The sequence below is a fragment of the Pseudorasbora parva genome, chromosome 14 (genome assembly GCF_024679245.1).
Source record: "Pseudorasbora parva isolate DD20220531a chromosome 14, ASM2467924v1, whole genome shotgun sequence".
NCBI lineage: Eukaryota > Metazoa > Chordata > Actinopteri > Cypriniformes > Gobionidae > Pseudorasbora > Pseudorasbora parva.
Genome location: NC_090185.1, coordinates 24,407,679 through 24,424,300, shown reverse-complemented (window position 1 = coordinate 24,424,300; position 16,622 = coordinate 24,407,679). Strand labels below are relative to the sequence as shown.

Genomic DNA, 16,622 nt, shown 5'->3' with positions numbered 1-16,622 from the left:
CACAATAAGCATTGTATAACGCTGAATTCTGGCATTTACTGTCCCCTTTGAGTGTCATGGCAACGCATGAAGGGAAGTAGGAATCCCAGCCCAGTTTTGGTTAAATTTAAGTTAGTCTAAATTAAAAGAAACAAGTTCATTAAATTCAAAACAATGAAATAATTAAAATTACTTAAAATGTGTCAGTTGAGAGAACTTAAAAGTAAAAAAGTTCAAAATACTCAGTTAAATTTGAATTGGCTCTACTCAAACTGAATTATTTTGAGTGTTATGGTTTACAGTGGTAGCATAGGTATTAATTAATTAATAATTCTGTCCGGTTTTGTGAACTGGATCAGACGATTCATTAAGGTCTGACTCCAACTCCAAAAAATTATTCACAAATCGTGTAGTGCAATATAAAAGGCCTAATTATGATTGAGAAGACTTGGAATATATAGCCTAATCACAGACTCGCATGATCCTCGAGTCCCCACTATTTGTAATTAGCCTATATAAAAATGACTAGCAAAGAAATTTGTAACATGATGTGAATGCCGATACCTGTTTTTTTTACATTAACAGAAAAGTTCTGTTCTTTAATACAATATCAACTAGTTTCAATTTCATTTCATTGGCTAAATCATCAGAATAGTCTGCTGCGTGTACATTTCAATGAGAAACCCTGGTAACGCCTCTCTCAAGCTTAAATGTCGTGTAAAATACTCCTTTACGCTCAAGTCAGGTGTCATAGGTCATCATTACGATGACTTGTACGGGGTTATGTCATTCTGCGTGACTTAACCCAGTAATTTCCCTCAGTTCGTGGGATGCCAGTGTAATGACAGGCGTCAAAATAAAACCACAATCAGAGGATGCTCGCACACGTGCGCGTTTCATCATCACTGTCTGATATTAGCGCGCGCCCTTTCCAAACAAACTCAAATTCTGAGCTATCCAAACACACACGACGGAACGTCCATTCGCTGCCTGGAGGAAAAAAAACCCGAAGTGTTGTTGAGTTCCCGCCCAGAATGAGAGGGAATGTTGTGGAAAGGCGAGTTTGAGTTTAGGAATAGAACTCGCAGGTGAATTATTTTCCATTAATAATCTGTCAGCACTTCTATTTGGGGTCCAAAAAAACCTGGATATAGTTAAAAATACAGATTCAAAGCGTTGCGAATTGGGAAAAGCGGATACATTGCTTCAAGGACTAATAATTCCACACGTCTGATCGTTGAGCCTGCATTTGGAAGGCTTTCATCTCCATAAAATATTATTTTATTAACCAGCAGTAACCCACGATGTAGGTGCTCTCAGGTAAATAACTGGTAAGTTTCTAAGTCTTTTTGGCATTGTAATAGTTACACATTTATACAGAACGTTATTGATTTCTTAAGCTTCAGAACACTGCAAACTCATTAAATTAAATTTGAATAATAATCTTTTTGTTTACTGAAACAATGAATAGGCTACCATCACCGAACGAATAACGTTATGCCATTTTGAAAATTATTGCTACCATCTATTTTTTGTATTTTGGTAAAATAGCGTACAGGCTAAATGTAGCAATGCTTTAAAAATACACAGAATAGCCTATGATGACAAAAAATAAACAAACGACCACACCGAATATTATACAAAGTAAGCTTAAATGTATAATTTCAAGCTGATTGTAAAATAAACTTTGTGTCTACATGCCTGACGTTAACTTAAAAATAATTCTGTGGTGACAAGTTCAAGTTAACAAGAACGCATACTTTTAGTATCACTGATTCACTTTAGTTTCACTGATAAATATAATATAGCCTAATATAAGATAAAGAGAGATAGATAGACAGACAGACAGATAGATGGATGATGTATTTAAAAAGGACCTTATAGGCATTAGTACACAGACCAGACGTCTGAAAAGCTCTAACGTTAAACTTTAATGTATCCTTCATAACTGTGAGATAAACATCAATTTAACATAACAAAAACATAAAACAAGTCAAACTACTATATTTTCTTACAAAAAGACACACAAAAAACCTTATAAATTAGCCTGGTTTGTTGGTCTCCCATACTGGTCTTTTGGCTTGTTTTAGAAGAATTTGGGACAACTTTTTGCTGGTTAAACTGCTTAAACTACCTAAAACAAATGAACTTGCTAAATTTAGCAACCAAAAAGTTTGTTTAAATAGTTTCCTTTAGCCATATTAAACCACATTTACACACATTACTAACTGTTGTCAAGTCAGATGATGTTTTCTTTGCCTTGTTTTTGTTATTAGGTCCTACAAGAATCATGTGTGAAGTGGTGGATCCCTTCTCCAACTTTCCCACTGGAAGCTGCTCATAAACGCCATCTGCTGTTCAAAAGAGTGGGGAGTGTGTGAAAAAATGGGTGACGAATTTGAGCCTGGAATGAATGAAATTATAGTTAGCCACTACAACCACTCGGGCAAGTGGGGAAGACCAAAAGACAACAGTACGTGCAAGAAAGCCTTTCTGATTTGCGTCTGCACTCTGATCGTGTTGGAGAACATCACTGTGCTGCTGGCACTATGGCGCAACAAGCGTTTCCACAGCCGCATGTACTTTCTTATAGGCAACCTGGCGCTTTCGGACCTGTTGGCTGGAGTGGCGTACGTGGTCAACATCTTCACCTCCGGCAGCAATACGTATTTTCTCAGTCCTGGGCAGTGGCTGCTGCGAGAGGGGAGCATGTTCGTGGCACTTAGCGCTTCGACCTTCAGCTTGCTCGCTATTGGGATCGAGCGCCACATGACGATGGTTCGCTTGCGGCCGTGTGAGACCGCAGGGAGGGGGAGGTTACTAGCTCTCTTGGGAGCCTGCTGGGCCATCTCGGTCCTGCTGAGCTCCTTGCCCATCCTCGGCTGGAACTGTTTGGGCCGAGTCCACACCTGCTCCACTGTCCTACCGCTGTACGACAAAAGCTACATAGCCTTCTGCATCAGCGTCTTCACGGCCCTGCTAGCCGCAATCGTGGTGCTATACGTGCGCATCTACCAGCTTGTGACGTCCAGCGGCCGTAGGGTGAGCTCCCGCCCGACGGACCGCTCGCTCGCACTGTTACGCACGGTGGTTATAGTGCTGGGGGTTTTTGTGGCCTGTTGGGCTCCTCTTTTTCTTCTACTGCTGCTGGATGTGGGATGCAGTCCAGAGCGGTGCCCGGTTCTGTACAAGGTGGACTGGTTCATCGCTCTGGCCGTGGTCAACTCCGCCCTCAACCCGCTCATCTACACGTTTTCCAGCCGTGAGATGCGGACCGCTTTCTTACGCGTGCTGTGCTGCTGCGACACGCCACTGGACTCCACGCCAACGGTGGCAGGGGCGGCGATCCCAGGAATAGTTATCGGAACGGCGGAGAACAGCAAATCAAGCATGGCCGGGGCAGGTAGCGGTGCGGCCAAGTCCTCCCTGATGCGAAGTAAAGTTTCAACCCCGTCAAACTCCCACCATGGGGACACGTCACCTCCAGCAGTCACACACCCCTCAGGGCGAGGTGACCTACTGTCTGCGGTGCTAGTTAAAGCTGGCGCACTTCCCTCTTTGGGGAAGTTTTGAAAGAGACACTACAGGAGTCAGCACAAAAGAGCGGGAATTTGTCATTTCCCAAGATGTTTGGCCACGATTCCCGTGTAATTATGTACTGTTCTTCAGCTCTCGGAGGATTACAAAACTTGGATTTGCTTTCCTACAAAAGACAATGAGATTTAAAAGGTACAACAGACTCGTTTGATTGAACAAATGCTGAGCAGAGGATACACTAACTCAATTTGCTTCTACATGTACTCATATTTATGAAACTGAGCATGTGCTATGAGCACATAACCTAGAGCCACTACAGAATGTAATCACTCGAAATGCTTAGGTGTGCAATCTTTTCTATCAAAATAACCTGATTTGTACAACGGTATCTTAGCTTTTCATGAAGGAAAACGCCTTAACAGTATTATGCATATTATGGTACTCTGTGTGTAAGACTAACATATTCTCACAGTTCATTACTAGACAAAAACATTTTGAATAGTTTGCTATTCTTACTTATTACACAAACTATATTTAACAAATTGAGTGTTTTAAAGAAGACTGTGGAGGTCTATGGTTAATATTCTGTGGAACAGTTTAGATGGAAGAATGTACGATGAGGTGGTGTCGTTGTGAATGTCTTGATTCCCCCCCTCCCCCCTTAATAGTACTTGCTAACTTATATAAACACTTACATTTTTTGACAGTTGTATGTGTGTGTGAAGAAAAAGGTCACTCTAATGTCGAGATTGCATATGACCACTAGAGGGAGCAGTAGTATCACATTCAAATGGACTGCGCCACAGCAATTGTGAAGGCAATAGACACACATTATGTCTATGAATACAGTCAAGCACTATAATTTTCAGTCCCTTGGTAGATGCATCGTGATAGGCTCTTTATAAATGGCTTTGTCTGTAGAAATCCTGATCAATGACACCAATCTTTGAGCAGTAAATACTAACCATACTAGCTTGCTTTAAAGATTAAAGGGATCGTTCACCCAAAATCATTTACTCACCCTTATGTAGTTGCAAACCTGTACGAGTTTCTTTCTTCTGTTGAACACAAATGATATTCTTTATTCTGTTGAACACAAAAGATGATATTCTTTATTCTGTTGAACACAAAAGAAGATATTTTAAAGAATGTTGGTAAGCAGACAGTTGACGGCACCCATTGACTTCCATAGTATTTTTATTCCTACAATGGAAGTCAATGGTTACCGTCAACTGTCTGCTTACCAACATTCTTTAAAATATCTTCTTTTGTGTTCAACAGAAGGAAAACTCATAGAGGTTTGGAACAACATGAGGGTGAGTAAGTTATGACGAAAACGTTTTTTGGGTGAACTATCCCTTTAAGTTCAGTCGACAGCACAATATTGAATAGGACAAAAATAAATTTTGAGACAAAACCTGGTTTACTATGAGACACTTGCAATGGAAGTAAAGGGTGCCGATCATTAATCATTAAAATACTTACCGTTTCAATAACACTGCCACAAGACAAACAATATGCATGTTAAAGGGATAGTTCACCCAAAAATTGTAATTTGACATTTATCTGCTTATGCCCAGGGCATCCAAGATATAGGTGTCTTTGTTTCTTCAGTAGAACACAAATTAAGATTTTTTAACTCCAACCGTTCACAAATGAATTCATATTAAACCCTGCAGCTCGTGATCACACATTGACGTCTTAAGACATGAAACGATCGATTTGTGCAAGAAACCGAACAGTATTCATATAATTTTTTTACCTCTTGTGCACCACTATGTCTAACAGCCTTCCTGCCGCGTGATGACTTCCATTGAGTGAGGTCAGTATACACAATATGGCGTATCTCAATCGAATACAAGCGGTGGAAGTGATCTCTCACGCTTATCTCTACGCCACATCGTGCATTTTGACCTCACTCACCGGATGTCATCGTGCTGAGAAGGCTGTTGTACAAAGGTCGCATTCGAGGTAAAATAATTGTATAAAAACTGTTCAGATTCCCGCACAAACCCATCGTTTCTTGTCTTAAGACAACAACGTGTCGTCACGAGCCGCCGGGTTTAATATAGATTTGTATGTGTAGTTTTTTTTTTTTTTTTACTCATAGTTCTCATTCTCTCGTGTTATCACTCACATGCATTATATGACTGACAGACGGCAATGGTTAAAGTTAAAAATCTTAATTTGTGTTCTACTGAAGAAACAAAGTCACCTATATCTTGGATGCCCTGGGAGTAATTTTCATTTTTGGTTGAACTATCCCTTTAAGAAAATTTAGTGTGAAATACTTGCTTACTAACCTTTTTAGTGTGGTTTGTTGCCATGACAGTAAAACAAACGTAACTGACAACTTTACAGCTCTAATAATAAAAACAGAAGAATTCATGCAAGTGCTTTTATGAAATTATAAGTTTTATATTTATGTATAAAAACCCTCCAAAGATTAACCCCATTCACTTATTTATTTGTAAGTGCTTAACTGTAGCCTTATTTTTTTCTGTTTTAAAGTGATGGTTCAGCCAAAAAAGTAAATGATCTCATAATTTATTCACCATCAAGCCATCCTAGGTGTATTTGGCATTCATCAGACGTCTTATATTAGATTTAAAATGGGGGAAAAAATTAAAGCCCCAAAAAAACCACATTCATCCATTATAAAAGTAATCCATAGAGCTCTGGGGGGTTAATAAAAGTCTTCTGAAGAAAAATTTCCATAATTATAACTATTAGTATAAACTGTAATCATTGGCTTCCGGTAACAGTCGTCTACACGTTCACGAGAGAGTCAGGTTCTGGCGTATGTCGCAGGCGTAGTGTAAGCTTAGTTCAAACAAATAGGGCCGGGCAACACACTCCAGCTCCGCTGACATTTCTTGTTTTAGACTTCTAATTCGTGACTGGGGTTTTGTGTTGTTCTATCCTCTTCTGCGTTTGTCAACGAGTCACACGTCATGCGAGAGGTTACTCTTCAGCTGGAACTCAACTTGCATATGGACACTAAAGGACAACTCCGGTGAGAAATGAACCTAGGGTTAATTAACAGATGGTTAAGTAAATCGTTCTCTGGGATGAGTGTTCATGAAAATCGAATGTAAAGAGTTTTATCTCTAAAAACAGATGAGCTTATAACGCTTGTCTTTGGGGCACAGGTAGACGGTAGCATAATGAGGGTCCCTACATGCAAACCGAAGCATTGAGAACTTTGTAAGTGTACAAACAGTTTAATAAGAAGATACTTTATAAAGACAGTGCCTTACGCGTTCACGGTCAGGCGCCATCTTGGAAAACCTTCTCGACGAGTCGAGCGACTAACGCTGTGCTAAGTGAGCTGGTCGATAGGAATTAAGTTTGTGAAATCTAATTACATGGACATTTTTATTTATTTATTTTCTCTGTTGTGTTCAGTGTTTTCTTCCAGAAACAACGGACCATATGAGATTCCAAGTCACAGTTCATCACTTAGAACAGCGCTCGTGGCTCGACTCGTCGAGACTGTTTTCCAAGATGGCGCCTGTCCGTGAACGCGTAATGCACTGTCTTTATAAAGTATCTTCTTATTGAACTGTTTGTACACTTACAAAGTTCTCAATGCTTCGGTTTGCATGTAGGGACCCTCATTATGCTGCCGTGTTAGTGTGAGGCTATTTTGAGCCTTGTTAGTGGTATTAACTAGCCATTTCATTTCACTTACCCTGTGCCCCATAGACTAGTGTTATAAGCTAATCTGTTTTTAGAGATAAAACTCTTTACATTCGATTTCCATGAAAACGCATCCCAGAGAACGATTTACTCGGTAACCATCTGTTAATTACCCCTAGGGTCATTTCTCACCGGAGTTGTCCTTTAATGTCCGTATGCAAATTGAGTTCCAGCAGAAGAGTAACCTCTCGCATGACGTGTGACTCGTTGACAAACCGGTAACCAGAAGCCAGTGAATATAGTTTATAAAAAGGTATAATTATGGACATTTTTCTTACAAAAACGCACTGCTTCAGGAAGGCCTTCATTAACCCCTTAGAGCCGTATGGATAACTTTTATGATAGTTGGACATGCTTTTTTGGCCTTCAACAAATGCTACCATTCACTCCCATTTTAAAGCTGGGAAGAGCTAGGATATTTTTTTATATAACTTTAATATAATTGTGTTCATCTGAAAGAAGAAAGTCATATAAACCTAGGAGGGCTTGAGGGTGAGTAAATCATGGGATAATTAACATTTTTGGGTGATCTAACCCTCTAACAACAAATGATTCATTGAAAACGGTTGTTTTCTGGTCATCAAAATTATGCCACAAATGATGTTGATTGAGCTCAACTTGTATTTAACTAAGAATGTTCTTTCAATTCTAGCAATTACTGAAAGGCAGGCGTTGCTTAGTCATGCTGCTTCTTGCATTGTTTGAACAAGAGGTTCAGCGTGACTTTTGTTCATATTGAGAACATTGCGAGAACAAGTGACATTTCGTTGAAGAATGTTTTTCAAAGCATTTGACAAGTGTGACATTTCAAGTAATTTACCACCCTAAGCTGTAGACGCTCTCTCTCTCTCTATCACCATGATCTTTGCAGTCAAAAAACAGAAATGTTAAACAAAATCGAACTCATTTACAAAAGCCAAAGCAGTTTCCTAGGTAAAAATCATGCCTTGTTGGCATCCCACAGCTGACATTCAGTATCACAGAATCTGCACGTCAAGAGATTTCACACCAAACGACTGAAGTGACGTGAAGCATCAACATCAACAAACAATGATGGCTGAGTGTGATTCTATAATGCGTAACCTTGAGGAAAAACAAACATCAACCCACAACACACAACAATAAGCCTTATACAAAGTCCTTGAAATAAGCACACGCCACATAGAGGACATTAATCCTTTAAAGTGAGGCATTACACACTTGCTACACACAATGTGCCTCTGCACCTCGTGTAATGAATGGCTCTTTGCCACAATGGATCAAAGCGCGGACCACTGAGCTATTGTGGATGGCCACTATTGAGAATATTCATTTGTCTGTGTGCTTGTCAGAGCTGAGGGGAGTCTCTGTGGCTGAATACATCAGACTGGCACATTGCTTGGCCCGGCACTCAGTGTGAACAATGCCTCCATCTGGACCAGCGACTCAGGATGTGCCAATGCGAGAGCACTCAATTGATTTTCTCCCATTCGGGGACCAGGGGTCACATTTTAACAAGCTTTCAAGGGTGGACTGAGATAGAAGGTGTTTGTGTGTACGTGTGTTGCTTAGGAAATGTGTCGGCACTTTGGCTTACTTCTGGTCAAGGTTTGGAATTCAGCCCGAGACCAGGCTTGCTAGCCCAAGACGTGAGATTGTGATCATTAGCTAGAGCCCTGGTCATGGAAACGAGGATATCAAATCAAAAGAGGATAATTTAAAGAACAGTTTGGCTCCAAACAATGAAAGTCAATGGAGTCCTAAACAAGTGAACCCCTTTCATTGTACAAAGACGGACACATTTAATATTTTTTGTCCTACACAAAGTCATTCCGCTTTGGAATGACATGAGAGCGAGTAAACAGTTGGTACCATTTGCTAGCACTTAGTGCAAAGCAGGATCCAGCACCCTTGTCTCAAGAACAAATACAGATCCAAATTGGATATAAAAGCGGAGATACGAAGCTTCAACGAAGATGCCAGACTTTGACAAGCTGTAGCGTAACAAGCCCAGTCTTCTTATTTGACAAGGGGGCGTGCCAAATAAAGCGTGCCCAAATTATGCTAGTTCTACTTACAAAATTAATAATAAAAACCAACTGAATGGTGGAATACTACAATGGATTATTGTTCTTCACTGGTAGAAATAATACAGAAAGTGTACTTTTAGGGGCAGAACCCCCAAAGGTACACTGTTGCAACCCGTATACCCCTTAAAGACTGCATATTAGTTCTTTATGAGGTAGGTAAGGAACAAAAATATACCCTTGAGGGTACAGCCCTAGTGACAAGCTAAAGCAGGGCCCTCTTCCTGCAGAGATTAGCTAAAGCAACCTGAACCAGCTAATCAAAGTCTTCAAGTCCCTGTTAAATCAAAATGGACATTTTTTTTTTGGCTTTTAGTATGAATGTGTTATCTATAAGCTAGTATGCTCCAAAACAATGACAAAATTCATATTTAGAAGATATAAGCATTCAAAAAGTACAGTCTCTCACTTTTGATGACATCACTCTGCGCTTTAGCTTCTCATCAGTTTTTCTGAACAATCAAATTCTCTCTAGGATTTAAAGGCCCAAACATTATAAATAGACGCTGAAGCTGCAGCTAAAATTGGTCAGTTATTCACATCTTTACTATTTTTCTACATGGTGAATGTCAAATAGTGCACTATATAGGGGATAGGGAATGATTCAGACAGTGTAAATATGCTTTCCACTGGGGCGAATGAAGTCTGGTTTCACGTTAGTTTCATGTGCACCGTGTACAGTCTGCTCCTGTCCAGAGACACAATAGCACAGAGCGAATCATAATGAGCGAGCTGGCCCATACCAAAAAAACTTTTGCACAGAATGCTATATTTTAAAACAACCGGGATATTAGGAGAAATTGTTAGAGATTAGGAGAAAACTGCGGCTTTACCAGACCCAATGGCTCTGCCCAAGCTGTGATATAAACTAAACGCTATTGGCTAATTTAAAAAGGTAAGGAGCTGTTCGATATGCCCTGCCATGACTTCCTGTTGTAGTGAAAATTACATTAACACACTTAAGTGGGTCTTTAGGATTACTAGAAATGTCTAGGCTGGTGTGTTGGAGCTAAACTCTGTAGAATGGTAGCCCACTAGACACTGGGCAAATTTTTCAACAGTGTTAAATATATTTATATCTTCCACCATCTAAAGTGTATAACTTACTTGTATGACTTAAAACTCAAGGGTTCACAAGACCCATTGCCACTTTGCTTTTAGGGATACGTTTGGGTTAGGCTTAGGGTTTTGCCTATGACTTTTTGATATAAATATTTGCAAAGGACCAAGGATATTGAATCAAGGATCATTCCAACTTGGCCTAATCACATCATACGAACACCTGAATTACTATTCCGAGACCTGGAAATCTAAGGATTCGGAGGTCCTTTATCCTCTGAAGTAGAGCCGAGGATACATTCAGTCCTCCCCCAGATCCCTGTCTTTTTCAATCCATTACAATAGCCTTCAGTTGTATGCGAGCTGCATCTGACAGGGCTTTAGAAGATAAGCTCTCCAAGATGAGGACTTTATCTGAGCCAGCTGCCCACAAAGGGCGGGAGGAGGGTTCAAAGGTCAGATGTCAGTAAATTAACAGATGGTATAAGTTGCCAGACCTCACCATAATGAAATCCAGACGACACCTTGCTTGAGCGCCGGTAACACAATAATGACGGCAGCCCTTGTGAATGCTGTTTTTTTTTCTTCTTTTTCCCGTCGGAGCACATCTGGACCCCCTTTTCACTGCTCGGCTTTTGTCTAAGCTCGCGGCTGAGAAATGCCTCTCTTTGTAAGGCCTAATTATTCCATGACTAGTAAGGGCCTAATTACCAGAGGAATTAGCGCAGCGTTCATTGTGAGGGAGACGTCGTAGGGATTTCGAGGTATTGACACAGTAGATGAGCCCCCAGTTTCAGCTGTTTAAATTTTGACCGATCTCTGGTTACACTCTAGCAGACACACCTGTCGACATGGCTTTCCCTCCGAGAGCGAATGCGTGCCTGTTTGTGGAATGTCTGAGGGAGATTAATGTGTCTGTCTCGGACAATGTGATACGAGGCGCTCAAGACATGCCTGGATGTGTGTCAGAGCAGCTGGGAACAATCGCTACCAGTAGGCAACGCAAAAGCCACCAGCATTAGATGCCATCCACCGTGGGATCGCGAGTTTTGGGGCTTGGTCGAGACTGGTGTGGTTTGAGTGTGAAATTATTCCTGGCTCCGATGTGATCGCAGGTGTCTTTTTCAATGAGCGCATCTGATAGATCATCATCTGCTGCCCCAATCTGCACAAGAGTAAGGCATATCCTAAATTGTGACAGACATCACGAAGCACACCGAAATGTTATTGCGTTAAAAAAAGCGGCAAAATGTGCTTGCAAACAACCCTTAATTTCCCCCCGTTTTATCTCACTGTCTTCCTTACTGAAGTTGGAGGGACGAAGACTGATCTGAACCACCTTCCCCGCCCGTCACACCAGTAATCATTCTCCGGCGTTTCATTTGGCAGTGTAATGAAAGCAATCCCAGAACGCTTCGCTTCGGCAGTACAGAGATAATGAGGAGGCGCACACACATGAACACACAAACACCGTCTGATTTAGGAAGATGGCCTTCTGTGGGCTGCAATGGGAAAAGCAAAATGTTCACACTAGTGCTTAACATTCAATCTTTGCGATCTTTTCGTGCATGGCATGTGGTCCCAGGATAAAACAAGCGTATAGTAACCATTAACACATCTTTCTGTCAATCTCAACACCATTTCTCGGTCTCCTGATAATAATCAATGTGAAGCTATTAAAGTAATATGCATGGCAAGCTACAACAATTAAATTGACTACAAGTGCTTGCTACCATATCAATACGACTATTAAAATTCCAATTTATTTATAAAGCACATATTAAAACAACAATGCTGACCAAATGACTATAGCTTATACTTGGGATTAAGGATTTGTGCAACAGCCTATCTGTGGTTACTACATGCTGGTTATTTTAAGCAAGTAGACTTTTAATGGTCTGTCAGATAATAAAACAGACATATTTTAAATATATATAAACATACATATATACATACACAAAGACACACCCAGGACTCCTTAGCAATTGCACACATCTCCAGTAATCGCCCAGAACATTCTATATACTCCATTCTATATACTACCTAGTATAGCAAACAGATTTTCTATATTATTTCCAATATTAACATTCTATATAATACCCAGAACTCCCAGGACATTCTATATAATACCCAGAACTACGCAGCAATCGCCTAGAACATTCTATACAATACCCAGAACATTCTATATAATACCCAGAACATTCTATACAATACCCAGAACATTCTATATAATACCCAGAACATTCTATATAATACCCAGAACATTCTATACAATACCCAGAACATTCTATATAATACCCAGAACATTCTATATAATACCCAGAACTACTCAGCAATCGCCTAGAACATTCTATATAATACCCAGAACTACTCAGCAATCGCCTAGAACATTCTATATAATACCCAGAACTACGCAGCAATCGCCTAGAACATTCTATACAATACCCAGAACATTCTATACAATACCCAGAACATTCTATACAATACCCAGAACATTCTATATAATACCCAGAACATTCTATATAATACCCAGAACTACTCAGCAATCGCCTAGAACATTCTATATAATACCCAGAACATTCTATACAATACCCAGAACATTCTATATAATACCCAGAACATTCTATACAATACCCAGAACATTCTATATAATACCCAGAACATTCTATATAATACCCAGAACTACTCAGCAATCGCCTAGAACATTCTATATAATACCCAGAACATTCTATATAATACCCAGAACATTCTATATAATACCCAGAACATTCTATACAATACCCAGAACATTCTATATAATACCCAGAACATTCTATATAATACCCAGAACATTCTATATAATACCCAGAACTACTCAGCAATCGCCTAGAACATTCTATATAATACCCAGAACATTCTATACAATACCCAGAACATTCTATACAATACCCAGAACATTCTATATAATACCCAGAACATTCTATATAATACCCAGAACATTCTATACAATACCCAGAACATTCTATATAATACCCAGAACATTCTATATAATACCCAGAACTACTCAGCAATCGCCTAGAACATTCTATATAATACCCAGAACTACTCAGCAATCGCCTAGAACATTCTATATAATACCCAGAACTACTCAGCAATCGCCTAGAACATTCTATATAATACCCAGAACTACGCAGCAATCGCCTAGAACATTCTATACAATACCCAGAACATTCTATATAATACCCAGAACATTCTATACAATACCCAGAACATTCTATATAATACCCAGAACATTCTATATAATACCCAGAACTACTCAGCAATCGCCTAGAACATTCTATATAATACCCAGAACATTCTATACAATACCCAGAACATTCTATATAATACCCAGAACATTCTATACAATACCCAGAACATTCTATATAATACCCAGAACATTCTATATAATACCCAGAACTACTCAGCAATCGCCTAGAACATTCTATATAATACCCAGAACATTCTATATAATACCCAGAACATTCTATATAATACCCAGAACATTCTATACAATACCCAGAACATTCTATATAATACCCAGAACATTCTATATAATACCCAGAACATTCTATATAATACCCAGAACTACTCAGCAATCGCCTAGAACATTCTATATAATACCCAGAACATTCTATACAATACCCAGAACATTCTATACAATACCCAGAACATTCTATATAATACCCAGAACATTCTATATAATACCCAGAACATTCTATACAATACCCAGAACATTCTATATAATACCCAGAACATTCTATATAATACACAGAACATTCTATATAATACCCAGAACATTCTATACAATACCCAGAACATTCCTAACAGCAAGGTGGTGGGTTTTGCATATGTATACTACAAATGTAAAAATCAAATCAAAATCTTGTCTATATCTCAAGCTGTCAGCAACTGATATGAAATACAGTTTGAAGCATCAGTTGTTATTAACTACCAGCGTTCTCTTTAGAAAGTTTATTATATAACACATGTAAATTACAAACAGGAGTTAAAGAAACACATTTTCAGCATTTTACTGCATTAGTGACCTAATATACCAATTACAGAAACATCTCTGTGAGTGATCATGATTCAAATATTACATCAATCATTTGATCAGCTGGTTTCATCTACTATCCTCAACATTAAAATATGCCAACATGCACTGATCTACGACCAGCCACAGCGCCAAAGCTGAGGTCTAACAAAGACAATGTAAGAAGTAAACTGGTTTCTCAAGGACTAGAGTCTTGAGTGGACCAAACAACATGTGTGTGGTCTCAAGGGTCTTACTAGAACCAAAAGGCTTTACAAATTTTAGAGGATAGTCATAAATGGTCATGTGGAAATGTCTTTTACAGCAGCTATAAAAGCGCGGAAGCTCGTCTGCTCATCCTAAGAGGCTGCTAATCGCTCAATAAACATTAGCAGTGGCTAATCCACCATCCCAGTGGAGAATAACACAGGCGGACGACTGAAGACAAGCAACAGGTCGAACTGCCATCCGTCCGGTACAGTTCATAGAAGGTTAATTTGGTGAGATTGAAAAGAGTTATTAACAAGTGTGTGAAATGGCATGTGGACAGATCGAATTGTAAATGGATCTGAAGTATCTATTGTAAAGGCCTGTGTCCTCAGATGCTTTTGCACAATCAAAGACACGAGCGACCCAAAAGTTAATGCACGCTGAATGTTCATCCAAGAATTTTTCATTCCCAATGGCATATACCTCTTCCGTCTTTTCACCCATAGCACTGCAGTGACCAATCAGAGAGTCTGAACCAGCACAGGGAAGAGCAGGGACAAGTGTTCAGCTCCTTTGATGGGGAGTTTGTGTGTGGTGTAATAGTGGATCACTTCAGGGATGGTGCCAAACGGAGGGCTGTTCTGGCCCAGGATATAGCGGCCATCTTTGGACTGGCTGAACTTCATGTGCATAAAACCCTGACAGCTCCTGAAAATAAAAAAGAACATCCAAAACCACTATTATTCTTCAGCCATTTTGATCAACAAAATAAGCCTGACAATGCTTTCTACTTTGTTGTTCTATGAAAATAAAGCCTCAAATTAAATGAATTCCCCCTCTCCCAAATAAAATGTGCACAAAAAAATGCTCTAAAAAAAGTCCTACCATGACACCAAGCCATTGTATTTATTTAAAGTTCTTAACAGTACCATGGTATATAAATATGGTAATCAAACAATCATTATACCATCACATTATACCAATGTAAACGATGCTGCTCTGTTTAAGAAATAAAGATCTGTAATAGAGATGACAACAAACAATATTCCAATCATTTTTATCATAATGGCTTGCGTCATATGAAAAAATCCATATATGTGACCCTGGACAAACAAAAGTCGCTCGCACGGGTATACTTGTGGCAGTGGAAGCACTGCTACTTGGGCGCAGCGATATCACGGCTCTCATCCTCACGTCCTCTGGCTGTTGAGCGATCACAATGTGTTGCGTGATATCGCTGTGCCAAAGTAGCAGTGTTTCGCCTGTGCTCCCTAAAATATAGTCCCAAGTCAATATCTGCCAAGGAAATCACCTAATCTTAATCTGCATCGCTATTTGTACTCGTTGTGAATACGCAGGACACAAGAATAAATTAGTTGGGTGGGTTTTTTTGGGATCACTTTTACTCGGGACATGCTAGCTGGCAACATAAGATTCCATTCATTATGCTAAGCTAAGCTAGCGGCGAACATGCCAAACTCAAACAATGCATGCAGGGAGACAAAAATACATTTGCCCACATATCTAAATGTAGAAAAGATGTTGAATAAGCCCTATTTCTAAAAACGGTGGAGTGTTCCTTTAATAAGCAAGAAGTTAATATTAAATGACAAATTTTAAACTGTGTCTACTAATTCGGCAAGGTTTCGTTATTAAATCAGCTGATGAACAAATCGGTTGAATAAATGATTCTGTGACTGTTAACTAATGTTACTGTTTTAATGTTAAATTAATCTTAACATTATTTATGAAGATGCAACTTCTGTCCCATACATTTTATTGTTAGTGATTGGTAACAGCACTATATCGTGTCTTACTATTCTAATTATGTTTATTAATTAAATATAAGTGATTTATCAGACAGTAGATATGGATCTATTAGATGAATTTAAGGAGTGCTGGTCTGGTCGTGTCTTGGTTTAATCCCCACAAATTCTTGGTCTTGGCCTCTACCTGGTCTCGGTTTAGGTGGTCTTGACTACCACACTATATTACATGATCCCTAGGTGGGGCTG

At 39.4% G+C, this 16,622-nt stretch overlaps 2 protein-coding genes across 4 annotated transcripts in view; one reads left to right on the top strand and one right to left on the bottom strand.

Annotated features, from left to right (window-relative positions):
* Positions 1–867: 867 nt before the first annotated feature.
* On the top strand, positions 868–4,206 carry s1pr3a (sphingosine-1-phosphate receptor 3a). 2 transcript variants are annotated; one of them, XM_067414839.1, is made up of 2 exons: positions 868–1,299; positions 2,256–4,206. In XM_067414839.1, the coding sequence occupies exon 2, from the start codon at positions 2,365–2,367 to the stop codon at positions 3,550–3,552; it is 1,188 nt and encodes a 395-aa protein (XP_067270940.1). In that variant the 5' UTR covers positions 868–1,299; positions 2,256–2,364; the 3' UTR covers positions 3,553–4,206. The 2 variants fall into 2 exon arrangements, with proteins under 2 accessions (XP_067270940.1, XP_067270939.1); XM_067414838.1 differs by having other exon boundaries at positions 868–1,310.
* A 10,115-nt stretch (positions 4,207–14,321) lies between these two features.
* Positions 14,322–16,622, bottom strand: part of shdb (Src homology 2 domain containing transforming protein D, b) — a 42,520-nt gene continuing 40,219 nt past the window's right edge. For both annotated transcript variants that reach the window (XM_067415988.1, XM_067415989.1), the window contains one exon: positions 14,322–15,315. In XM_067415988.1, coding sequence (XP_067272089.1) covers positions 15,129–15,315 — 187 coding nt within the window. In that variant the 3' untranslated portion in view covers positions 14,322–15,128. The remainder of the gene's footprint in view (positions 15,316–16,622) is intronic.